This window comes from Macrosteles quadrilineatus, unplaced genomic scaffold (genome assembly GCF_028750875.1).
Source record: "Macrosteles quadrilineatus isolate MER2022 unplaced genomic scaffold, UCM_ALF_1.0 Scaffold_2__2_contigs__length_208266976, whole genome shotgun sequence".
In the NCBI taxonomy this organism is placed as follows: Eukaryota; Metazoa; Arthropoda; class Insecta; order Hemiptera; family Cicadellidae; genus Macrosteles; species Macrosteles quadrilineatus.
This window is the reverse complement of record NW_026542595.1, coordinates 170,807,717-170,835,413: the sequence shown is the minus strand read 5'-3', so window position 1 is coordinate 170,835,413 and position 27,697 is coordinate 170,807,717. Positions and strand designations below refer to the sequence as shown.

General features: G+C 34.3%; 2 protein-coding genes across 2 annotated transcripts; one reads left to right on the top strand and one right to left on the bottom strand.

The window, feature by feature from the left end:
- The first annotated feature begins 2,691 nt into the window (after nt 1-2,691).
- LOC128986828 (ATP synthase subunit delta, mitochondrial) lies at nt 2,692-6,311 on the top strand. Its single transcript, XM_054407380.1, has 5 exons — nt 2,692-2,799; nt 3,608-3,739; nt 4,601-4,768; nt 5,513-5,665; nt 6,205-6,311. The coding sequence occupies exons 2-5, from the start codon at nt 3,614-3,616 to the stop codon at nt 6,247-6,249; spliced, it is 492 nt and encodes a 163-aa protein (XP_054263355.1). The 5' UTR covers nt 2,692-2,799; nt 3,608-3,613; the 3' UTR covers nt 6,250-6,311.
- A 612-nt stretch (nt 6,312-6,923) lies between these two features.
- LOC128986988 (tryptophan--tRNA ligase, mitochondrial) lies at nt 6,924-26,163 on the bottom strand. The gene is made up of 9 exons (XM_054407629.1): nt 25,782-26,163; nt 25,106-25,267; nt 23,475-23,573; nt 23,161-23,324; nt 21,104-21,225; nt 18,541-18,659; nt 17,734-17,885; nt 9,757-9,853; nt 6,924-8,263 (listed from the first exon to the last, which is right to left on the bottom strand). The coding sequence occupies exons 1-9, from the start codon at nt 25,902-25,904 to the stop codon at nt 8,138-8,140; spliced, it is 1,164 nt and encodes a 387-aa protein (XP_054263604.1). The 5' UTR covers nt 25,905-26,163; the 3' UTR covers nt 6,924-8,137.
- Between the last annotated feature and the right edge of the window lie 1,534 nt (nt 26,164-27,697).

Sequence of the window (27,697 nt, the reverse complement as noted above, 5' to 3'; positions counted from 1 at the left end):
GAAGAGTGAATATATCGTATGACTATTTGAATGAATGCAACACATAACGTAATGTATGTAAACGTTAGTTCAATTTTCTTAAATTCAATATAAAACTAACGGACTTTTTTGTCAAATCACAATATTACAGAAATGTCTTCGTCACTATTGAGCTACCTGTTCTCCGTAAGTTTAAGTTCAGTCGAGTGGCAATAATAAGATTAACGGAATGAGGGTCGCAATAGGTGTTCAAAGAAAGGCAGCTTTGGGGTAATTCCTAAACATTGACCAACTTCGTTTCCTAAACACAACCAAACTATTGCTGTAAATGTTTAATATGGAAGATTTTACCTTCTTCATTTCCATGTTAATTTGTTTTATGTATCAAACTATAAGCAGGGCAACAATTTACAAGATTTTTAGAACTGCTATAAAAGTGTTTGGACCATATGTATTCATTTGCTCTTATTGTTACGGTGATTTGTTTATAAAATTGGGGTTGACAAACGTTTGACTATAGGCAACATATTTCCAGAAACTTGTAAAGGTGACCCTATATAAAATGTATTTTCATTTTATATTTATTAATTGTATGTTAATATATTTTTCAAAAACTAAATCTAGTAGCGGTTTAAGTCATTAATTGTGCAAATAATCTATCCATAATCAAGTAAGGGATGAATGTATCTTCCATGTGATATAAACATGACAACACTAACCGATACCGCCAAAAAATTAATTGTAGTGTTAAACTACCCTACAAGTAAGTGGGAAGACAGAGTCAGAGGGATGCCCGCGCCCGCTCCCAGGCTCTAGGTGAAAGTCAGCTCACCAGCCAAGAACGAAGTGGCAACGTCGCATCCCCTACCTCCTCAGAGGCCAGTCCTATTCTGTATTCTATTCCACTATAGAATGTTCGCATAGCCCGACAACAATAGACATAGAGTACGCTAGGTACATCTGGTAGTGACGCTCTGATCTAGGAATATTGTATTATACTGATTCACTACATGGAACGCTCTAGTATTGACTATACAAGTGTATTCAATGACCATAATATAAACATAATATTACAAATTACGATATCCTAATAGACTAATGTTATCCTATTCTCGCTAATATAGTACTCACTAGTATTATTGAGCGGAGCGATAGAAGTTCTTAAACTACACTCCTGTTTTCCAAATACTCATCCTGAATGGCTGAACGATCTACATGGAAATAATGTCACAACGTCAACGCCATTTACCAACTATCTATTATTATAAATCTGAAATGGTACCAATCAGACTAAAGGGATTTTCTTTACGTTAATTTTTTTTTATTTAACATGGGTCTTACGGGTTTATAGGCCGCTATGACATTATTTTCAAGATTACAATGAAAAGGGAGACAAAAGAGCAAAAGAGTAAACATATATGTCAGTCTACGAATCATCTAAACTAGCACATTACAAATACCGAACAAAAGGGAAGAACAGTCAGATTAATATAGTTGAGCATAATTAAACTATCAAATTAATTATTGCTTAATAATTTAATGCTTTTCCAGTCGTATCCAACATACTGAGATATCTGTAGGAGGGCGGCTGTTATGGGTCTCCCTTCCCTGGGAAACATCCTCTCGGACAGGCAGGCAATGTACGTGCCTAACATGTTCAGGGTATCATAGATGGAACATTCCTCATTGGGTACCCCATCAGGTCCAGGAGCCTTGTTGTTTTTCAGGACATTTCCAACTCCACAATACAAAGCGTGGGACGTAGTCCATAAAGGTACAGCAGGTGAGCTAGTAAAAGGGATCTGTTCTGTATGTAATTAGAACAAATAATGAATGTATTTATCAAAGTACAATTTTAACCAACTTTATTCAACATAATGCTTTTTGTTTTAGCCAGCTTTAAATAGTTTCTTTGAATTTTACAAAAAGTAGATTTCTTACAACTAACGGAAACTTAGTTTGTTGATTTGGAAAGATCCAGTCATTTTCTAATTAAGTACAAAGCACAAATCATTAAATTTACCCTAAAATAATGGAAAAAAAATTTCGTCGGCACTAGTTACTGCACATGAACTATACACGAAAAACTAGTTTTAAATTTAAAAATTTGGGATGAGAAGTCTAAAACAAAGAGATTTTTGTCGTTTGACTTGTTACTTGAGTTCAGTGTCGTAATAAATCATTGGATGGTTATTCCGAATGACTTACAAGTAACTGGGACGGGTGGCGTCGTTCTGTAATCTAGCTACTAGGAGGTTACGAATTGTGGATATTTATAGGCATGCACTGTGGATGCGATACTCCAAGGCGTGGATTAACGTCTGCACGAGTGAGTACTACGACTATCCGCAGTGCTATCCATAAAAATTATACCAATATTCGTATATATCAAGGCAAAAAATGTGGTTCGAATTCCACTATTAACTGTAGGTCCCTTAGTTGCCATAAGCTGTGTGGGCTATTAATTAACAGCTCTGTCTAAGGAATAAGACACCAACAAGACTACAAGATCGTGCCACTCATCCTACACTCATCTCCATTCATACTTGGCTTAATATAACTTACTTTGCTAACTTAACTTACTTTACTTTGTATGGTATTAAAGTAGTTTAGTGTGACTATTTTGGAACAATCTTTAGTTAATATTTTTTGTTAAATAATCGATGGTGGAAATTAATTTGTATGTACAGTAGAGATACAGTTTTTGTTTTTGTTTTTGTTTTAGACGTGCTTGTGGTTGGCAACACTGTTAGCAGAGGACAGAAATTTTCTCATCTCCTCTCCTTCCACTTCTGTAGGTCAAAATTAAACAAATTTAAGGTAATTTAAAATTCAACAAATTTATCCAGTACTAATGTAGTTAAGTGTTTCTCAAAAAGTCTTATTTATTAGATCCCGTCTGAATTTGCATATATTTTAGTTGAACACAGCAATCGTCAAGAGATGTTAACCTCATTGCCCTAGTACAGTACAGTAGGCCTAGGCCTATTTGCATTCACTTTACTAGGCATAAATGATTAGTAAAACAACTAATTGGCCGTGCTTTTTTAAACAAAGGGGTACAGTTTCTTAACTGGGCTATGCTAATATTGATTGAAACTATCGATTCGATTAGTAAACCTTCATGCGATTTTTAACCATCAGCAAGTTTGGTTGGCTAGGTCAGGTTATGATAGTTTTATTTTAATAATAGATATATTTAAAAATATCGATTATTAATCAATATTTTCAATTCGATAGTTTCAATCAATATTAGCATAGCCCAGTTAAGAAACTGTATCCAAACAAAGATTTAATTTAATCGTGTCATCCACACTTTATTGATAGGAGTTGGGAATTGTAATGATTCTTAGCATGTTTCGTTAAGGTGTTGACTTAGCCTTCAACAAGTCCCAGAGGCATGGATTAGGATGTAAACCTAGATAAGATTGCTTAGCAGGCCTTCGATAAATCTAAGGCTGCTGGAAGATGCATCTTTAATAACTAACTTAGCTATTCGTCCTTTCACTTAAGTTAACTGTAGGCTAATTTATTGCTTCGGTCCCATCTTAATAACCTAGGCCCTTACTCCAATACATATACATATGTTACCGTAGTTAAGTCTTTACATTTAATTTTGTATTTTTAGCTCACAATGGCTGCATCTCTAGCTCGCTCAACCCGTAGTGCTGCCAGGCTCCTGGCCTCAAGAGCCGCAGCTTCTGTTCAACAGAGAGGTTATGCTGAAGAGATGGCTTTTACATTTGCTGCAGCAAACAAGGTTTGTTAGCACGACTTACTGCCAAATTCTCACATTCATCATAGTAGGCTATAGACTTTCATAGAGTGATTTTTCACCAAATGGATTATCGGTTGCTGCATTTATTTATTTTGATAACTGGTAATTACTTATTTGACATTACATAACATGAGAAATATGACCATGGGAACCTAAGTTACCGTACATCTTTCATATTAACTTACCAGATGTTTTTGTGAAAACAACGGTGCAAAAATTTCTCCGAGGTCACAAACATTAACTTAGCCTAAACTTAACTGGACTACCGTTACGGTCGTTTGAAGTTTTGATTTCTTTTGTTTACCGGTACATTATTTCTGGTCTGATTGCTCCATTACGCTAGACTAAAAAATGGAATGGACTAATGAGTTTTGAAGTTATGTTAGATTTCAAAATTACCTTTATCCTATTTAATTAATTTAAGGTGTAGGTTTTACCAGTAGGCCTACTTAGTGACCATGGAGTTGAGAATTTATATTTAAACCTATCCTAGGGCCTATATCCAGACTATTTTTGTGCTATTGAAACAGGTAGGCCTACGGGCTTAAACACAACAAAATAATAATCCCAAAATTAAATATTATTTTCAGCTAAAAATCTAAGTTTAGTTTCTGGTGATACAAGTTATAAATCAAAATAGGCTAGGTTCCCATGGTCACGATGTAAAAAAAGGCCTACCGGTACCCCTTGACATAAAAGGTGTAGACAATAACGCTATAACTAAATAATTACAATTATAATAATTTTAATTAACCTTGGCTATTTATCTACTAATTTATTTGCCAGGGGCTGAAACTTCAGCCCTAGTTGTAACTCCATATCTTGAAAATTCCATTTCTCTAGGTATTCTACAACAATGCCAATGTGAAGCAAGTAGATGTGCCATCCTTCAGTGGTTCATTTGGTATTCTGCCCAAACACGTCCCGACACTTGCAGTTTTGAAGCCAGGAGTAGTGACTATTTATGAGCAAGACGGCTCTGCTAAGAAAGTCTTTGTTTCCAGTGGCACGGTGAGTTGGTAGGCCTACATGACATAATAAAAATATGGTAAACATTATGCCTATTTGATTTTATGTAAGAGCTTGCATAGCCTAAGTTAACACATTTTTACTTTAAAGCTACATTGGCTAACTTACTATTATATCTCGTCAATAAGTTATTGTTAAGTAACAAGTCGTTCTAGATATTTTAATTTGGTTACTTCCAAGACAGTGCCAGAAATCTTCTCTATAGCTAATTGACACTCATGTAAGCCTATCACACTGTAAATTTTGGACTCCAAATGGTTATTTTTAGTAACCTAAAAGTAACAACGGTTAACCAAGCTTAGTAGATATCACCAGTGTATCCAACGCACAAAACTAGGATGTCAGAATGGGTTACTTTAAAGAAAATTTACTGTATTTCTATTATTCAACTATTATAATTCTTCAGCTATTATTCGCAACTGCATTTTCTGCTGAGGCAATTACATTGCCAAATTGTAAGGTACGTACGGTGTGCCCGGTCATGGTTTTTCACTCTAAGCTATCCCGTCCCTAGCTCTCTCTTACTGCCTTAAAAACTGAAATACTCTGATTCACTCAAGTTGAGTTGGGAATCTCCACTGCTCTTACCGAGCGCTGTAAATTATCTCTGGCTTGTGTTTTTGCAGCATGTAGCATCTACTTTTTGATGTGTCCTATGCAAATATGTGTCTACTGAAATGAAAACGTTGATTGTTCATTGTTACTAATGTGACACACTGTCTCTAGATAACCATCAATGATGACTCATCAGTGCAAGTGTTGGCTGAGGAGGCACATTCCGTGGAAGATTTGGACATCTCGGCCGCCCGTGAGGTCCTCAGCAAGGCTCAGAGTGAATTGTCGTCTGCATCTAGCGAAGTTGCCAAGGCTGAGGCCCAGGTAGGCCTAAAGGTTTATTAATGTTAGCAAATCAGATTTGAACAATTAGCAGAGACCCTGTCTGGAAAATCGGAACCCCCAGCTGGGAAAGATTTATTACAACTATTAGTACGAAGCTCTGTATTCTAAAATACTAACCAATTTGTTCGGCCAACCAAAAACCAGGGAATATTAGGTTATTATGTATAACCGGAACAAAGTCTGTGAACTGTATGCAATATATGGAATCAATACATTTGTAATACGGTAACCTTCAATTAGGGTTGAAAGATTCATGGGTTTAACCGTGGGCCAATACCTATTTTTCATTAATACATAGTTAGGGCCTACATTTGTTTTAAAATTAGAGTGAGATGGAGGGGATGGAATCGCTTCCCCTCAAACCGCCTAACTTTTGTGAACAGAGTTTAGTAATTAAATACACTATTTCTTGATTAGAAACAATTTATCTAGGTATATTTTTTCTTAAGTTTTCTCATATAACATTTTCTCTTATAACGTAAGTTTTTTCTTATACTTTCTGTTCCTATGTGTTGCAGATTGCTGTTGAGGTTGCAGAAGCATTGGTTGCCGCTGCCCAGTAAACTTTATCCTTTATTTGTTGTAGATATCCGTGAGCTAAATAAAATACCTTTTTGTTAGTTAATGCTTCTGAATATTTTTTACTCCTCTATCCTCGATTTTCTGACTTTCCTTTGTAACAACTCAATCAACTTCTCTAGCTAATGGCAAAATGAGGTGTTTACTGAAGCAAGTAATTAAGGGAATTATATGAAGTAGAGGTTGTCCAGTGGTCGAGGACTCGACCAAAAATATGTAATGTACATTTCATCACCAAAATGGCAACTTTTAAGGCCTATGTTAATTTTTTTAAATTTTAAATTAATTTGTTGAGCTTATTTAAGCAAGTAATTAAGGGAATTATATGAAGTAGAGGTTGTCCAGTGGTCGAGGACTCGACCAAAAATATGTAATGTACATTTCATCACCAAAATGGCAACTTTTAAGGCCTATGTTAATTTTTTTTAAATTTTAAATTAATTTGTTGAGCTTATTTAAGTTTATAAAGGGATTCTGCACATCTACAGGAAAATATCTTTCTAACAGTATGCATAGATTTTCTCTGTGATGCACACAAGCTGAGAAAAAAGGTTTTCAAGAAACACGCTTGCCTAAAATTGATGATTTTATTTTTCTGTACAGTTTAATACTACTGTAATTCAAATTCCATAAGTAACAGAAAATGGTTATAAGTTTAATCTAAAAACAACTTTTAACAAAATAAATGCACTCTAGTTTATAATATCTCTATGTTTTGTTCACGATTACTAGAAAAAACCCGGTATGGATCATAAACATAAACAAAATGACGTTGTTGGCCCGAATCCTATACTAATAGCATTGAACATATGTTTTAGCAGTTCCATTTAACCAATGTTAAATCGTGTTTATTTTCGGGCCAAAAACGTCATTTGTTGATGTTTATGATCCATACCGGGTTTTTTTTAGTAATCGTGGTTTTGTTTAACACTAAATTCTCTTCGCAAGAGTTCTACATTTTTAGCCATTTTTATGGCATTTAACAAATGGACCAAATACTTATAATAAGTAGGTTAGTAAGAAATCTTATTCTTTAAACAATCATTGCTGACAAATCGGACCTACTAAACGTGAAACAACTTGGATCTGATACAAATTTAGTTCTTGACGTAAAGTATTACACTTCAATGTTTTATTTTAATTTTTTTTTTATTTGAGTGGAATATTTAAATAGCGATTTTGAAACGCCATATATTTTACAAAGATGTCCTCCCAGCTCCACCGAGGTTGGAAAATGAGCGAGGAAAAGGCACTTTTGGCCCGTGTGATGGAACTATATTTTTCTTCATATTTCATAATCAATCAACAAATTAAGCGAAAAAACTAAAATAGGTACATTTCATGACGTAAGATTACCTCTCAAAACGACTTACAGCACGTTTTCAATTTTGCTTATGTAAATAAGCAGCTTCAGTAACAGATTCAATCATTTCGTCTACCTATTACGATTGTTTAAGGCCTACTACGTTATTTGGAAAAAAGGTTGCATCAAAATCAAAATAACATAGGCTACTATTATTTTTGATTCACTATGTGTTGCTTATTACAAGTATTTGACATCACAATAAGGTACCTTAACCTCCGTAACCCTAACCTCAAAATGTATGCAACCTCTGTGTTATCCGAGATTCTTAGTAACCGAGGGAGTCTCGGTCCCAACAACCTTAATTAATCGGTTTTGTACTGTATTATAATATAAATTAAAAAAAGATTCAATTTATAAATTAAAAAGAACAGACACAGTAGAACTCAGAACATGTTCATTGACTATTGAGGGATTAATTTCTTGAGGAACATAAGCTAAACAACTCTTCTGCATCGAATCAGAGATCTACTAGGAGACTTGAGTCATCAGACTCTCCGTTCAGTTGATCATAACACAGAAGAAGCTGATATATGTCTAGGTAGAGGTAGTGTCTGTAGACCGATCTTTTGTTTAACATCCATCCAAGTGATCTCGGCCAGCATAGTCGCTCTTTGAGCTCCTTGGTCCAGCACCTGGGCAAATAGTATAAAATGAATCAGATACATGTTTAGGATTATTGAAAATTTGAGCGAGGAAATGAGCGGAACTATGACTTATTCACAGATAATGTAAGAGCTTGAGTTTTTTTCAGTGGAACTTGAGTTTGAACCCCAATGGAACCAGTACAAAGAAGGTAAGTTAGGTGATGGTTTTGAAATTATTGGACGTGTCACATTTGAAGATGTTGAAATTCAAAACAGACTCACGGCATTAGAAAAATGATATTAGAGCTTAGTAAAATTATTCAAAAGTAAACTTCTATCAAAAACCACCAAAATAAGAATGTATAAAAACCATAGTGGAACCTGTAGTGCTATAACTGGTCAGAAACATGGTCTTTCACAAAAAAAAAACTAAAAAAGACTTTTAAAAATAAAGTATTGAGAATGATTTTTGAACCAATAAAAGACGGAGACTTGTGGAGAATAAGAAAAAATAGGGAGTTGAGGGAATTATACAAGGAACCAGATATTGTGGGAGTGGTTAAGAGTAGAAGGTTGTGGTGGCTGGGCCACATTCAACGCAGAGGTGAGAGAGAGATTAAAACAAGTGATAAGAGGTAGTGGGCAGGATGCCATTGGGAAGACCAAGAATGAGATGGATTGACGAAGTTACTAAGGAGTATGGGAGCAGACCTGGAGCTGGAGAGGACAGAGGATCCGGAGGCACATGGTTGGCGAGGCCAAAGGCCGCCTTCGTTTTCAATGGCCACAGGAGTAAGAGTAAGTAAGCAAAAGTCTAATTTGATATCACAGGTGTACTAGGAACATATGTAATCAGTAAGGGTTCATTATGTCCTTGGTGCTAAATTTTATCAAGAGTAAACCAATTTTTCTTTGAAGGCTTGATTTTACAAGCATAAACAATGTCTGAGCTTACATAACAAATTTTAAGTTGATCAACAGTGCTCGTGCTATGTGTTTTTGTTCACAACATGTTCAGACGAGCAATTGTGTATGTGGATAACAACAGTTGCCAGGTAACGACTAAGGAGCGAGCTGGGAGGCAAACAGCCAATGATAAAATGGCGTCATCGATATTACGAGTGTTGAAGTAGTACGTAGTAAGGGATAAGAGAAGGTAACACCTTGACTGAGTTATGTAGTGTTCAGTATGAAGCTGTATAGCAACACCGGGCTGTGTTTTACATTCCACTTTTTCTGAGCCAATTATCTTTTTTAAGTTTCAGTTCCATTGCATAACGGTTGAAAAAGTTTTAATAATCTACAATTATGTTTGAATTGCCCAAGATGTTTCTACATTATCAAGGTAATTCTAGGAACTGAGATAAAAAATTGCATGGAACTCGATCACAATGCAACAGAATCAATCTGATTCTTATGGCACGTCGTAAATATTTCAAGGCTCTTTTAGTAGTTATAAAGAAACCCAGCAAATACAAAAATTATTTGTCCATTTTGTTTCTGTGTTTTTTATACTAATAAATTGTCCAAAAACTCTTTACCTCTTCTAAATACTCCGGAGCAGCTAGAAGCCTATTCATCTCTTCTCTGATTGGGTTGAACTTCTCGACAATTGCATCTGCGACTACTCTTTTGTACCTGAAGCAAGAAAATAATTAGTGTTAGAAGCCTTTTAAGAACAGCTATGAAATTCTAATACCAAAATTTGTTACAAGTTTGATTAAAGTATACTAAACTAACAACACCTCTATGGATTTTAATCTGCAAGTTTTTTTTTTACTGTAAATTTCTGCACACAAACCATTTCTGTCCTGATGGTTTTAATTTAATTTACCTGCAAAAAAAGTTTTAGGTACAACAGGTACATGTAGGCCTACACACACAATTGAAGGATAGCATTACATAGGGTGATTGTTTGGTTAAAAGTATTCCTTTGTCTGTGTATAATCATATGTCATATTATGTTAATATTGTTATTGTTTACATTTGAATTTGTACACAGATTGAGTTCAGTAATAAAGATACTTTTGTCTATTAAACATGGCGCAGTCAAGAATAATGAGTAAATAAGGGAGAAAAGAAAGATGAATATGGATTTTAATAAGCCTGAAGAGTTGAATGTTGTTAATGGTAATATTGCCACCAATTATAAGAAGTTTAAAGAAGAAATATTAATATACTTTGAAGCAACTGAAACAGACAAAAAGTCAAACAAAGTACAAGTTGCAAGATTGAAGAACCGTTTAGAGGCTGAAGCTTTAAAGCTTTACAACACACTTAAGAGAGATGCCGAAAATGAGGATGAAACAGTCTTAAGTATCTTAAACACGTTGGAAAAACATTGTGTTCCTAAAAAGAATGAGACTATGGCAATACATCGTTTCTTAACTCGTAAACAGAGAGATGGGGAAAGTTTTGATAAATATTTGATTGATTTAAAGTCACTTGTAAGCCCTTGCGAATTTAGAGATCAAGAAGATAAACTCCTACGGTCCCAAATCATAGTTGGAATTTCCTCTGTGAGCGTTAAAGAACGCCTTCTAAGAGACAATGTTCCTCTAGAAAAAGTAATTGATTACTGCAGATGCGTAGAAACAGCAGAAGAAAACTTGAAGCAATTAATGAAAAGTGATCAGCCAACCTATATTGATGACGTTACTATTAACAAGACTCAAAAACCACAGATGAATAAGCAAAATTACAGCCAAGCGACAAATGGTAATTACTCAATGATCAGGCATAGAGCTTATGATAATGAAGGTGCAAGATGTTCAAGATGTGGATATTTTCACAAAGGCCAACCTTGTCCTGCACAAAAAAAAGTATGCTTAAAATGTCAAAAACCCAATCACTTTGCTAAAGTATGCAAGACAAAAATTTTCAATGGCCATGAATTAGAATCTACTGCTCGAATTGATGAAACACAGTCAGAGTGGATGCTTAACGATGAAGTGGGGGCTATAGTCAATGTTAACAGGATCAAAGCAAGTCACTGGACAGTAACATTAAATATAAATGCAAAGAAGATTGTATTTAAGATTGACACTAGTGCAGATGTTAATATTCTTTCCACCAAAGATCTTGATAGCTTATCTCTACCTAAGTGTTTTGAGGTTCAACCATCAACAACCAAGCTTGAGGCTTTTTGTGGGTTCAAAATAAACACAGTGGGGGAAGTAACACTGCCAGTTACAGTGGCTTCTAAATTGTACAACATCACATTTATTGTGGTTGATTCTGAAAAGGCGACGCCAATAATAGGACTTAATTCATCAATTGCAATGGGCCTCATCAAGAGAATATCTATTGATGCAGTAAGCAAAATACCCGACGTACAAACACTGGTTGAAGAGAATAAAGATGTATTTGTAAACCAAGGTTGTTTTCCTGAAGTACTAAAACTGAAACTTAAGGAAGGGGCTGTTCCAAGAAGTTCACCTGCCCATAGAATACCTAACAAATTAATGGATCCTCTTAAGCAGAAGCTGGATTCTTTGGTATCAAGAAACATAATTGAGAAATGTGAATCTGGAGAATGGGTACACAACCTTGTTATAGTGGAAAAACATAAAACTGGAGATTTGAGAGTTTGTCTAGACCCAAAGGAATTGAATAAAAGTTTGATTCGAGACTATGTTTTAATCCCAACTCTTGATGAAATAACCACTAAGTTGGCTAAGAAAAAATACTTCTGTGTGTTTGATTTGAAGGATGGGTTCCATCAGGTTCCCTTGGATCCAGAGTCTTCAAAACTGTGTACATTTAGCACTCCGTTTGGCACTTATCGTTATTTACGGGCACCATTTGGTCTCTCAGTTTTTCCGGAGTACTTTCATGAAACAACATCAAAGTTTTTCAGTGACGTTAAGGGGGTTGTAGTGTACTTTGATGATATACTGTGTGCAGCAGAAACAAAAGAAGAGCTGTACAAAATTGTACTTGAAGTTATCAATGTGGCAAGGAAAAACCACATTCAACTGAATAAGGATAAAATTCAATACTTTGTTGAAAAAGTGTGATTTTTAGGACAAGAATTTGATTGTAATGGTGTTAAACCTGACTGTGAAAGAATCAGAGCTATTAATGAACTGGAAATACCTAAGAATAAGACAGAACTTCAACGAATTTTAGGCACTGTGAATTATCTTAGGCCTTTCATTCCTAACTTAGCAGAGCACTGCTCATTCTTTCAAGATTTGTTGAAAAAGAATGTAGTTTTTCAGTGGACCCCCGAACACAGTCGTCATTTGGATACACTGAAGGAAACTATTACAGCGGCTGCTTTACTTAGTCCCTTTGATTTTGATTCTCCAATAACTATTCAAGCAGATGCAAGTAACTATTCTCTTGGTTGTTCCTTGACCCAAAATGGGAAGCCTGTTATGTTTGGATCCAGGTCACTTACTGAAAGTGAAAAGAACTACGCACAGATTGAGAAAGAGCTACTCGCAATTGTATATGCTTTTGAAAAGTTTCATAACTTAGCCTATGGACACTTCAGAATTGAAGTACAAACGGACCATTCTCCTTTGCTATCAATTTTCAATAAGCAAATTCATGAAATAAAGAACAATGATTGTTCTTCAATCAATCAGTGAGTTGAAAAAGGTACATAAGTAAAAAAAGTGGCCATTTTGATAAGTCATCGATTTTGAATTCTTAGGGGTAGACACAAGTCTGAGTGCAAAAAGCGAGTGCAGAGCCGTCATTCAAGCATTACAAATGTTATATTTACAGCACACTTTTACGTGTTGAGAGGCAAAAGGTACCTCAGTCAGTGACTAAAGTACGTTTTACTTCTCAACTCCGCTTTGTACTCTGTGTTCAGAAGACAGTCAGCTGTCCGTCCGTAGTTTCTTTCACAGTAGCCTAAGCTGTATTATTGTTGATTGATACATTGACGGTTAGTTGTTAGGTTATTGTTATTCCTTGTGAGTTTGAACAAAAAATATGGAAGAGGGCAACCAAAAGCGAGGGAGGAAAAGAAAAAAGAATCCAGAAAATTATAGGAGAAATATAATTAAAGAAAAAAATACTTAGAGGACAAGAGTATGTTGGCCACAAAGGGAGACTTAAAAGAGCCAGAGCCGTCTCATCACCATGCAGGTACTTAAGGATTGCAAACATAAAACATCTTTAGGCCTAGTACCTTTATTTACTGTAGTTTGAACTCTAAATAATTTCTTACTGTTGAAAATATTTGACTAAGCTATCAGCTGGGACCACATTTTAGGTAGCATAGGGCTAGTACTACAAGCCTATATTTTAGTCCTAGTGCTAAAATATACATTCCTATTCATAAGACTAGGTTATTATGACACATTAAACATCATTAAAACTACCTTAGACAGACTATGAACCTATTTTGTTCATGCATTTAGCGTATAAATAGCATAGGCCTTACATAGCCTACATCATTTTAATTTGACATCTCAGATTCTGTTAGGTTTCATTCTATTACATAACCTAACACATTTTACTAGTTTAGAATGCATATTGATTGCTATATGTAGGTTAAGGTAGATTATTTTTAATTGCATCGTATTATGTAGACTTCGTTTATTGTTGTTTCGGCTGCAGTTCCGTATACGCCTGACGGAACAATCAAAATTAAATAATATCGATTTATTATATCGGGTTGGGCTAAGTTAGGTTAAGTTAGGTTAGGTCGACTGTTATAAAACATCGATTTTTTCATTTGTTTGTTCCAGCATGGGCGTGTACCGAACTACAACCGTTATTTCTTCCTATTTAGGCTATTCAGTGTAGTAGCGTTGATGTTTTCACTGGTGGCTATCCGATTTCAACACCTCTATGTGTTTCTGTACTGTGTCTTATATTGCTTGCTTTATTTCCAGATGTCCAAAAAGGTGCTTCGAACAATTTGATGAAGCTGAAAGAGCTTTGATTTTTGATTCGCTTTACAAGTTGGATAGTAAGAACGAACAAGATCTTCACTTACAAAGAATGATTGAAAAACATGATGTCAAACAAAGAAGACCAAGGAAGGGAAATGAATCCAAACAGTATGACAGTTCATTTAAATATTATGTACTTCTCCAAGGTAAGAAGATTCAAGTTTGTAGAAACGCCTTTTTCCGACTATACGATGTCACTGACAAAAAAATCAGGCGTATTAGAAATTTATTTAAAGCCGGGGAATCTCCTAGGGACATGAGAGGGAAAAAAAGCCCCTCTAACAAGAAAACACCTGATGTTCTGAAATTGATTCATGATCATATCGAATCATTCCCAGTTAAAAAAACACATTATGCAGCAAAAGAATACCTTTACTTGTCTTCAGAACTCACCGTTAATAAAATGTATGAGCTCTTTAATGAAAGGTTTCCAAGTGTTGGTGTCAAATACGAGTTTTATCTCAAGTATTTTAATGAGAACTTTACATTAAAATTCGGTAAGCCCCAAATAGACACCTGTGCCTACTGTGAGGAACGTCAAGTTAAATTGAAAAGCCCTCATATTAATGAAAATGCAAAGCGTGTTGCCACTGCAGAGTTAATGGTTCATCGCAGGCGCGCTAAGCAATTTCACAAAGCTCTTCAAGATACAACAAAAATGTCTGAAAATAATGAAAAAGTTGTTGGCCTTGTATTTGACTTTATGCAAAACATTGAGCTACCAAAAATCCCGGAGCAAGACGTATTTTACTTGCGCCAGTTAACCGTGCAAGTTTTTTGTGTATACAATACAAAAACTAAACTTTCACATTATTATGTTTATCATGAAGGAAAAGCACACAAAGGAAGTAATGATGTTACTTCATTCTTAATGGATTATATTAGTACACTCCCTAGCCAAGTTGAGGAACTTCACCTTTTTTCAGATAATTGTTGGGGTCAAAATAAAAACCACACATTATCTAAAGTTTGTCTTGCTTTGTGTGACTTGGGTAGGTTCAAAGTTGTGAAGCAGTTTTACCCATTGCGAGGACACTCTTATAATCCTTGCGATAGAAGTTTCAGTATGATCAAGAGGCCAATAAGAAAACAAGACAGAATTTACACTCCAAAGGAAGTTTGTGAATTAATAGTTAACTCTTCCAAGAAATCTCCATGTACAGTAACCTTAGTCGAAAGCGATTTAATTACTGACTATTCCAAATGGTGGCCTACGGTATATAAAAAGACAGCCGTATCAAACGAAACCAAAACCTTGCCTCGTCAAGAGAAACAACATTTTGTTATTTCCAAATTTTATTATTTCCAGTACTCCTATTTGGAAAAAGGCACTGTCAAAGCAAGTATGCATATAAGAACGGGAGATTTTCAGACACTGCATACGTTTAACTTGCGAAAGGGCCTGTGCCTCACCCTACCAGATACAAAAGCTTATCCGAGGGGTTTTGTTCCCATTAAAAGAAAGAAGATTGTTGATTTGAGAAGATTGTATAGTTACATTCCAAACGAACACATCCAATTCTATGATGAAATTCTAAACTGGGAAACGACGGACGAGCAAGATAACATTGAGTGAAGTACGAAGAGTAAAAATCCAGAACTTTAAACTGGCAAAATACTTAATTTTGCACATAATATCTGTCAGTAAAGTACATGAAATCCTTGTAAATAAAAGTGTTCCTTTAAAATGGTTTTATTGACATTTTTTAGTATGGTGTAAGAAATCTTGGTAAAAAAACTTGACTTGAGAGCAAAAAGGGACCTCAGTCAAAAATTTATTAAATTTTTTTCATTTACACAACTCATAAAAAATTGTAGTTTTGTGTTGTTATCTTTTTTGTAGTACTAAAAATAATATTCTCAATTTTTTATGCATTTATATTTTTGTTAATGCAAAACTTATACAGTTTTTTTACGTTTACCGAAAGTTGCGAAAATTGACTCGGGTACTTTTTTCAATTCACTGATTCCGTTTAAGAAGGTTGCGGCTGAAGTTACTTAAGTACTCATTCACTGTGAATTTTGTTCCAGGAAATAAACTATATGTTGCAGATCTTCTTTCAAGACAGTGTGCTCCTACAAAATCACAAGAAGATGAAAGTATGTTGGATGTTGTTCACTCAGTTCATGAAGTTACAATAAATGTAAAAACAATGGATCAGTACATAAAATCTACAAATGAAGACGAATCCTTATACAAAGTTATGCAGTTTTATCAAGAAGGTTGGCCCAGCAAAGTTTCGCCAAATAACCATGAACTAATGCATTATTTTAGAATACGAAATGACCTAACAGTTCAAGATGGACTAGTGTATTTTAACGAAAGGTTGATAGTGCCACCATCTATGCGAAGATATACTTTACAGACACTCCATGAAACTCACTTGGGATTCAACAAGTTAAAGAAGAAAGCTCAAGAACTTGTTTACTGGCCTGGATTAGTTTCAGATTTGAAAAATCTTATTGACAGCTGTGCTACTTGCGCTAAGTTTATGCGAGCAAAATTGAAAGAGCCACTTCAACCTCATGAAGTTTTTGACATGCCTTTTTACAAGGTAGCAGCAGACATAGCCGATTTCGACAATCAAAGTTATTTAGTGTTAATAGATTATTACTCAAGATGGATTGAAGTTGAGCGTATTCGAGATAAAAAAGCAACAACTGTCATTGCAGCATTGAAGCCAATTTTTGCTCGTTTTGGAATACCAAGTATTTTTGTAAGTGACAATGTCCCATTCAACTCTCAAGAATTCATTGAATTCAGTAAATTGTGGAAGTTTGAAGTAAAGTTTACTAGTCCCCATTATCCTCGCAGTAATGGACTTGCGGAGAAAGCAGTAGGCATAGTTAAGTCAATGTTGCAAAAGTCAAAGCATGAAAAGTCAGACTTTAGTTTATATCTTCTAAATTATCGGTCATCTCCAGTTGCGAATCTTAGGTATTCTCCTTCGCAACTACTTCAAAGTAGAGTTCTGAACACTAAGTTACCTGTAATACCATCAAAACTTAAACCACGGATTATTGATGATAAAGAAGTGACAAGCAAACTTGGCCAGGGTATGCAGTATAATAAAACAGCACTAAATAAAGCCAGTGTTTTCATGAAGGGACAAAAAGTATTGATCAGGAATGTTACCAACCTTCAGTGGGAAGAAGGTATAATAGTTGATGTGCTGGGAAACAGATCATACATTGTTGAAGTAAATGGAAGAAAGTTGCGTCGTAATTCGTGGTATATTCGACCCTTCATTGAACGTACCAGAACCAGGATAGTCAAAGCTCCAAAAAAATTAGATTTGTGAAAAGGGGCATGTTTGGTTAAAAGTATTCCTTTGTCTGTGTATAATCATATGTCATATTATGTTAATATTGTTATTGTTTACATTTGAATTTGTACACAGATTGAGTTCAGTAATAAAGATACTTTTGTCTATTAAACAGTGATTGTATTCATGACTGTCCATCTTGATGAATCACTTGACATTACAAAAGCACAGCCATTCACGCAATACAGAGCACTGTTTCCTACCATTTAGTTGTATATATACCTAAAATTGGTAAGTTAATTTATAACAGTTTAATTTATCAGTGAAGACTTACTGGCCAGTTTGTATGTGAGCATTTTCATCGCAAACTTGTTGAAAGGTTTTCCCAGCAGATAGAGCGTGTAACGCAACTAGATTAGACACACCTGGGCGATTTACTGGATCATACGAAACAGCTGATGTGAAGTCAGTCACTGCTTTCTTAACCTAAAAATGTAAGTTGTGGGATTAGCCAGTGGTTGTAAGACATGCTAACAAAAATAATGAAAATTATCGGGAGCAGACTATGATGGCAAAGAGTTTTTTAACAATAAAACGTTAATTGTTTGTCACCATAGCAGCACTTTAAGATTTAAACAGACATGCTTTCTTGCCCATTTACGTAGGTGCTGTGCTGTTAGTCGCTCTTAGGTTCCAACCATCGATGAGAGCAACAATAATAGCAAGAATTGAAGCCAAAATTATGGTATTACCCAAATACATTCCTCGTATATTGGTAGGATGTGCATAGTATTCATGTTTTTTACGTCCTAGCTAAATCATCCTTTAATGCTAAAATGAAATCTTTTCTTCAGAATCACTAAATCACAAACTCGTTTTTAATCAAATACAAACTAACAAATCAAACTTTTACAATAGGTGTCGACGCTCAGACATGGAGAGCTATTAGAAGCAAAGTGCTACTCCATTCTAGGTATTTTTACATTCCTATTGCCCCTAATCAAAATTTGTTTTTCAAAGAGCTAAGTTAGAACAAACTTACATTACTTAAAATTTCAAAACAATAAATGTCTGGGGAAACACCCATGAAGTTCCCCGTGATTATTTTCAAGGTGTGCCACTGGTTATAACATTCACTTACCTTCCCAACAATTTGATCAGGAGTATCGGTAAGTTCTATCCTGCTCTTGGGGTCTGTGTGAGATTTCGACATTTTCTTCAGCGGTTCCCTCAGACTCCTCACTCTGTTTCGTGCAGAATCTAATTAATAGAGAAAAATATTAAAGACTCAATATCGCTTAAAGTTATCATCGTAAATCTTAGTCTTCGGATGATGACCACTTGAGTTTTTAATAACTTTTTTGTAAGTCAATCACAAAATAAACTTCACACCAATGAAAACAAAAATGATAAAAAATATACAGCTAAAAAATTTAAGTTTAGGGAAATAAATGAAAAAGAAACCGATAAAATAATAAGCAATCTCAAAAATAGTTTTAGCACAGGGTATGATGAAGTTCCTGGACCAATAATTAAAAAAGCAAAAGAAGTATTGATTAAACCCATTACATTTTTGATCAATTCATCATTGATAACTGGAATTTTTCCACAAATATTGAAAATAACAAAAATTAAACCAATTTTTAAAAAAGGGAAGTCATCAGAAGTTGATAATTTTAGACCAATTGCTCTAATCACTATATTTTCAAAAATTTTTGAAAGAGTTGTTGCGAACCAGCTGATTGAGTACCTTGAAACTAACAAGTTGTTTGATTGTTGCCAGCATGGTTATCGTAAAGGAAGGTCAGTGGTAACTGCAGCAACAGAGTTTATTGAATCTGTGATCGACTCAGTTGATAAAGGCAAGAAAGTTGTAGGCATATTTATGGACTTGAGTAAAGCCTTTGATAGCATTAATCATGGGACTTTATTACATAAATTGAAATTGTTTGGGATTGAAGGGAAAGAATATAATTGGCTTAGTACATATTTATGTAACCGACAACAGTTTGTAGAAATTTTAAATTTAAATAACAATAGATTGCTCAAATACAAATCCACTCTTAAACAGGTAATAAGAGGTGTTCCTCAAGGGTCCATATTGGGACCTTTGTTATTCACATGCTACATAAAAGACATGCCAAAATTACATAATAATTATAGCTTATGTCTTTATGCTGATGACGCCAATCTTCAAATAAATGGGCACTCTATTGAGGAGGTTGAGTTGTCATCATTTTCAAACCTGGCTCTTTTAAATCAGTTTTTCCAAAATAATAGTTTAGTACTAAACTCTGCTAAAACAAATTTCATTGAATTCAAAACTTATCAAAATAATAAAAATATGCTGTCACCTACCATCATTATAAATGAAACTGAATTAGAGAAGGTGTATGAATCTAAATTTTTAGGATTAACTATAGACAGCAACTTGTCTTGGAACAGCCATGTCAATAATCTAGTTTCTAAATTAAACTCTGGGGTATATGCACTAAGGAGGCTCTCAAAAATTTGTTCAACAGAGACTCTGAAAATAGTGTATTTCGCCTATATTCATTCAAATATCGCCTTTGGTCTTTCATTATATGGGGCAACTTCCATTCAAAATTTGAACAAAATACTAAAAATTCAGGAACAATCAATTCAGATTATATTAAAATTAAATTATAATGAATCGGTAAAACTCTTTTTTTCTAAAATTGGTATCATGACTGTATATGCAATGTACATTTATGAAACTATAATTTCTGTGAAAAACCGTCAGGACCAACTTCATTTTGTAGGAGATACTCATAATTATAATACAAGATTCAGGAATAGAATTGGCATTGACAAACATAAACTTGGATTTTATGAAAAAAAGCCAATGTATATGGGGTCAAAATTTTATAATATGTTACCAAAAGCCATTAAATCTGAGAAAAATATTAATAAATTCAAAAATCAACTAAAAAAATATCTTATTGATTTAACATTATATTCTTTCTCCGAATTCCCATGTAAAAATGATGTGTAAAGAAAGTTTTTAGTTCTGTTTTTCTTTTCATGCATATAACTATATATTTTGTTTTGACAGCCTTAGTATTAACCAATCTTAGTTATAATGTATCTTAGTATTCATTAATATTGACACCATTCTATGTACAGAGTACTAATATTGAATAAAGATTTTATTGATTGATTGATTGATTGACTTGTTGAATGAGCTAAACTTGATGTCGACGTTTCGGATCCGCAACAGCTATCTTTGTGGCAGCTATCCGCCAACGCAGTCATCACCTGAAGACCTAGATTTGAAAATCAACTGTGACTGTGGAAGCCTGGATAAAGTTATCATTACTTAAAGGAAACAAAATTATCTTTACCAAGCTAGGCCTGCTATTACTTAAGGTTTGTGATCATACACAACAAGTAGTCAAGTAAAATGAACAAAAATATTAGCTTATAAATTTCTGTAATAGTATTTTACTAGGTAGAAACCTAGAAACATATTTTTTTACCTATAAGAAAATTTTATTTTAGGTTTAATAAGTGGTGGAATTATTCAGACAAGTAATATTTGACCTAATCGATTCATCCGTGAATTTTCAGTCATTGAATTAGAAAGTTTTTAACCAATAAATTTCTCAAAAGTACAAAATAGGTTTAAAAACAATCTAGAAGACATACAATAGTCTTTAGCCTAACCTCAAGCAATCCAGTACCTTCGATGATTATCTCAGGCACGGGGAAAGTTTCCCCATAGCGATTGTTGAAAACTTGGGCCAGGTCCACTGCTAGGTTCATATGTGGCAGCTGATCCTCACCAACAGGTACGTGGGTAGCCCTAAGAGACGATCAATTGTTTTAGACAAAGTTTCCTTAATTCTGATAACATACAAAATTAGTTAGGCTTTATATGAAAATTAATAGGCCTACACATTTATATTCATTATAAAAAATTGTTAACATTAAATATTCGTCACTTATCCGTTGCAAATGCAATTATATTGTGGTCAATCCATCTTAATCTTGAGGCTTTTACCAACCTAACAATATCTTCTCTCCTGATTTAAGTTATTTCATTATTATTCCTAACTCATACCTAACTAACTTTAACACAATTAGGTGTTATAAGTATTAAGTATTAATGATGTTTTGGACACATTAAGTTGTCTTGTTAAAAGCTTTGTTATCAATTAATGTAGTTTATTTATTTATTCTCTCAAAACTGCATGAAGTTAATTCTTCAAATCGGAATTCTGTATGGGCTTTCTGAGGCAAATCTAAATTATCTCTAAGTTTTCTGCAGGAACTTACATTCGCTCTTCAAACTTACAGATGAATTAGCTTTATTCTTATTTCCTTTATTAAAAGGATTTTGTAAATAGGCTATAAACCATAAGGTTTGTAATCTTGCTAAACTTCAATCAACTTATAGGTACATTGGAATAGTAGATGTGAGATTAAATACTTTGTGGCTCCAGAGTTAAGCTTTTGTTTTTTGTCCCTTTAACATTAGTGGTCTACGGCCGTGACTATGAATAATTTACTTCAGCTTGGGTTGGGTCAAAATGTTGACCTTCGGATCTCAGGCAAAAATCAGATTGCTTTTTAAAGTATTAGTTTTTTAATAACTACAATTTATTTATAAAATATTGTACACTATCTTCCGCAATCGCAATAAAATTGTAAATATTGTAAGGAGACCTCATCATCGTCTACAGCGATCGCGGCACCATCATCTACATCTCCTGTGATCACAATAACAGGAATATTTTTTTAATTCAGGGAGACGTCACCACCTGCGTTCATAGTAGGGATGGTCAAGTCTCGAAATTTCGGGAAATTTTACATCTCGTTACACGAGACGAGATTTCTTTTTGGCCGAGATTTTTATCGAGACGAGAATAAAAAATAAAATAATTTAAAAAAAAATTAAAAACGCCTGCAGAAAGTAAATGCAATACCCGCAATACAGGAGCGTGTTGTAGTTGCGTTTCCTTTGCGAAGGCGTTCTTATTTAATTAATTCTTTAAATGTAAATATTACTTTAATTATTTTAATAATATTACTTAAATAACATTTGAGAAGTTTTGTTAAGTGTAAGCAGTGTGAGGAATGTTTTATTACTATAAAAAGTCAAAATAAGTAACTATTTTATAAAAATGAATATTGCTTTTATTTTATGATTTATTTTATTTTAGGATAAGTTGAACTCTATCCTAACTGATATCACTATGTTTCCTAATTGTAGGCATTTTTAATAAGTTAGGCGTGATTAATAAAATAATGTTATGCTGATGTTTTTTAATAAAAGATTGTAAATATTCTTGCCTATTATCATTATTTTTGTATTTAAACAGTCATCTAGCAATGTTACAAAATCAGGTAAAAATTTTGAACGTGCATTTCCCGTTGTGTATGAGAAGGGAAATCCCGTCTCGATCTCGTCTCGAAATTTTATGAGAAATAAAAAATCTCGTCTCGTCTCGAACTAAAAATCCAATCTCGTCCATCCCTAGTTCATAGCATTATCGTAAACTGTTGATCGCACAATCTTTGTAGACCCTTTCTCTGATCCTGATTATGTGTGCTGTAGTTTATTTAACACTGTCCGATCTTTCAGCAGGACTCGTCCTCTTTCTGGGATAATGTCCCATTGTCACCCACTGTTGGGCTTTAGGAGTTAATGGTTTTGGCATCATTATAAGAATAGAAGCTGGAAGTCACAATTTTTACAGAACTATGGTAGGCCTAGGCTTAACTGGCTCCCTCTTACCTGTAAAGCATTACATCAGCTGCCATGAGAACTGGATAGAGGTATATTCCAAGAGGGATTTCTTTCATTGAGGCTGTCTTTTCTTTAAACTGAGGAAGGTGAGATAGTCTTCCCATCGTTGAATTACAAAACAACACCCACGCCAGTTCAACATGCTGGTGAACCTAAGAACATATTTCTGTATACAGTCTTACAGTTAAAGCCATGTCTGATAGATCTAAGATGCAACAGATATTTAAAAACAGAAAAGAATTAGGCTAAGTTAGGAAAATCAATATGGTCAGCAATAACCAAATATTGATCTACAGTTTTACCTTGGATTGCTGAAAAAGCACACTCTTTGCTGGGTCGATACCGCAAGCAATAAGGCTGGCAGCCATCAACAATATTTTTGATCTCAACTCTTCTGGATCCTGGAAGACAAAGAGAGCATTTAAAAGGCAGTAGTAGTCTACTTTCTAGGATGTGACGAGGCAAGTTAAAAAGTTAAGTAAACTGAAGTTGAGTTAGGACTTGCAGCTTGCTTTAAACCCTTTAAATCTAGCCAGACCCGAACTCACATGAGTTTTAATCCGAAGTACCCTAGTCATTCCATTCAGATACCGTAGCCTAGAGGATTGAGTCAACTTGTTAAACCACAAATTCATGCAGAGAATGCAGAACTTAACTTATACAAACTTAAGAAATTTGACGAATTGACTTTAAAAACTACAAAACTGAAATATTATTGGGTGATAACTTAGAGAGTACCACTCACGAAACAACTAACTTGCCATTGGCCAAATGAGAGTCAGACTCACAAAACCAACAGGCAATAATTTGTTTTTGTGTAAAAGCAGATATATAGCCTTATTAGTTTCATCTATTAGTTTGAAGTCTTAGATATAACCACTGACAATTTGTCCTGTTATTAAGATGTACTGACATGTAATCCAATAAATAAATTGACAAAACGCGAGTTGATCGACTGACTCTGATAGAGTTTAGTTTGACTCATCTGGGAACCTCGTTAACCACGATTCCGCACAGAGAAGCCAAAAGTACCCAACCTCAGACCCAGTTGAGATCTGTTGGTTGACTCATAACTCGAGTCCAGTGGCACCTTACATGTTGAGTCAATCAAGTCAGGAAAGTAGGGCCTACTCCATTCATCACATCAATAAAAGGCCTCTCATTTCAAATAGTGGTATGTTAAGCCATTGGGCTATTAAATAAGTTTGGGCCTAGGCCTATACCTCTTTTTTAGATGTATACATTAAGTTCTGGACTTAGGCTAGGCTATATATTTTAATTTTAGAGCATTTATTTAGTTAAGTACCAGTATTTAGTAACATGCTTTTAGTTTAAACTAGATAACCTGTTGCTCGAAATCGAGCAAAACTGCAACTTGTTATAAAATAATGAAGAACAAAAAACATAAACAACAAAAATATAATAACGCCCTTTACGCGCCACTGTTCTGTAGCTGCGGTCGTTATAACGATTACGCCTCTTGTCTATGTTTCGTTGTCTTCACGTCGGAGGCATTTAAAAGGAAATACAACAAATAAACAAATTATAGCTATACAAAACAACGATAAATGCACAAATTTAAGTTACAACAACCATACTAATACGATCCGTCTTGGGGGTTATGTTTACACAAACTCAAATAGTAAATAAATGTACTCAATGCGCTTCATTGAATTGAAAAATAAATAACAGCAATTAAATTATACAGCTGATCAAAATGTAAACAATTATGTTCTTCATAAGGATAACATGGGATCTTTCAAAGCCACTGGGGCAGAGCCCAAGGGACTCTTTCAAAAATGTAAGGCCAGTTTGCAAATCTACGCGACACGCTCTTTCCAATGAGACGTCAATGGATAAAATCGGTTAAGAAATGGCGGAGGAGTTCAACCGACAAAGTTTCATGTAGCGTATTAATTATATAGATGCCTACCTGATGAACAGTAATAGAATGCAGGTCAACAATGCTGTATAGAACATCGTTTCCTTCGTTTTGAAGCTCAACCCATTTCTCAATTGCACCAAAGTAGTTTCCAAGATGAAGGACTCCAGTGGGTTGGATTCCAGAAAAAATTCTCTTCTCCCATTTTATTTTCTAGAGACATGAAGTTGGTTAGAAGGCTCTAAGTTTACCACACAATAGGAAAGCAAAGTGCAGGGGAAATGTAAGATTTCTCTTTAACAAACTTTTTCCATTGTAATTTAGGTAGGCCTAGCTAACTTATTTGAATTTAAGTGATATAGTTAAAATCGGGTAAGTTATCCAAACTCTGCAGGTAAATGAAGAATGCTTTTAAGTTGAGTTTATATTCGTTGGTTAACGTTCTATAAGACGGTGTAGGAGTTTGAATGCACTGAAGAAACTAAATCAAGACACATAACTTAAGCGAGCCTAACCTCTCACCAATAAATTTGATAGGTAGGCCTACATAGTATGTTGTTATTGTTACTATAACTAAACTTATTGACAATTTCCCACAGCTTATCGCAGCCTTGCAAAATTTATAGAGCAATTTCCAAAGTATTAAGTTTTACAAACATAAAGTAATCAAGAAAACAGAAAGCAAAAATTAACAAAGTTGTAAACTTAATGTTGAATGATAAAGTACCTTGGGCTTAGGAGCTTTTGGAGTTTTGTTATTGGAGATTTGAACAACTTTCTTGGTTGACTTTGATGAGAAAACCCGTCTATAAACATTAATAGTAGAGTAAAATTTATTTATAGTAAACATGTTCCTTTATTTTGTTTGAGTATCACTCAGAAAACTATTTGGTATAGATATAAGTTCCCATCAGTGAATATTGAGGTTAGCAAGAGAACAAATTCTAAAGCTTAGTTATAATATGGTAAGGTCCAGTCCGGAAGTGTTAAATTTAATATCTAAAAAGTAATAAACTAATATCTTCACAGAAACTATAAATACTGATGCACAAATTGCCAAATTGACCAAGCCGGAGGACAAAGTAGAATAACTAACACTACTTAAGAGGCAGAGTGGCAGACTGAGACTATGTTGTTTACTTGTTTATGTTGTTTATTTAGCTTCAATCATTAGAGGTTAGAGAGAGCTTCAGCTCTGTCTATTTTTCTGGTTTTCTAGGTTGACAAGCTTAGTTTGCTATGCAGCTTCGTTGTACAATTTATTTTCTGTTGATAAACCATAGATAAAACATACGTTGGTTAGTCTATGATAAAACGATAAAACTAAACTATTTTCTGTTTTTATACATCTATGATAAAACATACTTCTTTAGTAGATTTCCCATCTCTATGGAACAGCTGACAATTCTGTCGATATTTCTGTCCGGTGCACTGTAGGGATCGTGTTTTGTTTACTTGTTATTGTTATATCATTTAACCAAATAAAACAATATAATTAAAAACGTTAACTCAATCCTCTAGTTAACCAAACACTGAAGCACAAATCATGAAATTAACTCTGAAAATAATAGAAACTAAATTTCGTCACCAGTGTCGCCGGACATGAACTAGACACGAAAAAAGAGCTTCAAAATTTACAATGAGATAAGAAGCCCGGCCCCCTTTAAATCCAGGCCGTGGCCTTCGTAGTGGCAACATGGGCAAAATCGCAAGTAGGGTCATAGATAAAACATACTCCATCTATGGTAGGGTTGTAACAGCTGTTTTTTTTTTTTTTTTTTTTTTTTTGAGGTAATGAATTGTATTTGTGAGCATATTTTGAGAATACGAAAGCTTAATTGGTTACTGGGCTGTGAAAATATGGGCTTTTTAAATGTACAAAAATAGATTTTCAATTTAAATATGGTTTTTGGTTTTCAATTCTATATGGTTTTTTAAAAATATATTAATAAGTTTATGTTCATAAATTTAAATTATTTAAATGAATAATGCACGAATTAATGAGCTGTTGTCACCTGTCTGCCATGTTATCTTACGGGATGTCTGGTGCTAGACAACACCACTTGCAACACGTTGCCAATTCTACCAGGCCGCGGCCTGGAGTTAAAGGTGACCGTGATGGGAAGTATTCTATGTTAGTCTATGGTTTTGCTAAAAGCAATGAAGTTTTATATTCAATTTACAATTTGGACTAAATTAATGACGTTTTTGCCCCAGCATTGAATAAAGAACAAGAATGAAATAAATTAAATGTTTATCAACCTTGAAATTTTTAAAAACGAAATACTTACATTACCATTATTTCCGTATTAGTATCATTATTAAGTTTTAACATAGATAAAACATGAGGAGGATGTTTTGTCTATGGGTTTACCGTACTTGCAATGATTAATAAAAATCACACACAAATCGTGTTAAAGTTACTCAATGGTAAAACATGAAAAAAAATATAGTAAAACAATCCCTCAAGAAAAGTCCTGCATGAGTTTGGATTGCTATAAAACGCCATTATCAGTTGTGAAACTTAAAATATTTGATACCTTTTAATGTTTTAAAAAAATTGTGGCATAGCTTATAATTTTTTGTGAAAGGGGGGCATAGCTCATAATTTTTTGTGAAAGGGGGGCATAGCTCATAACTGAT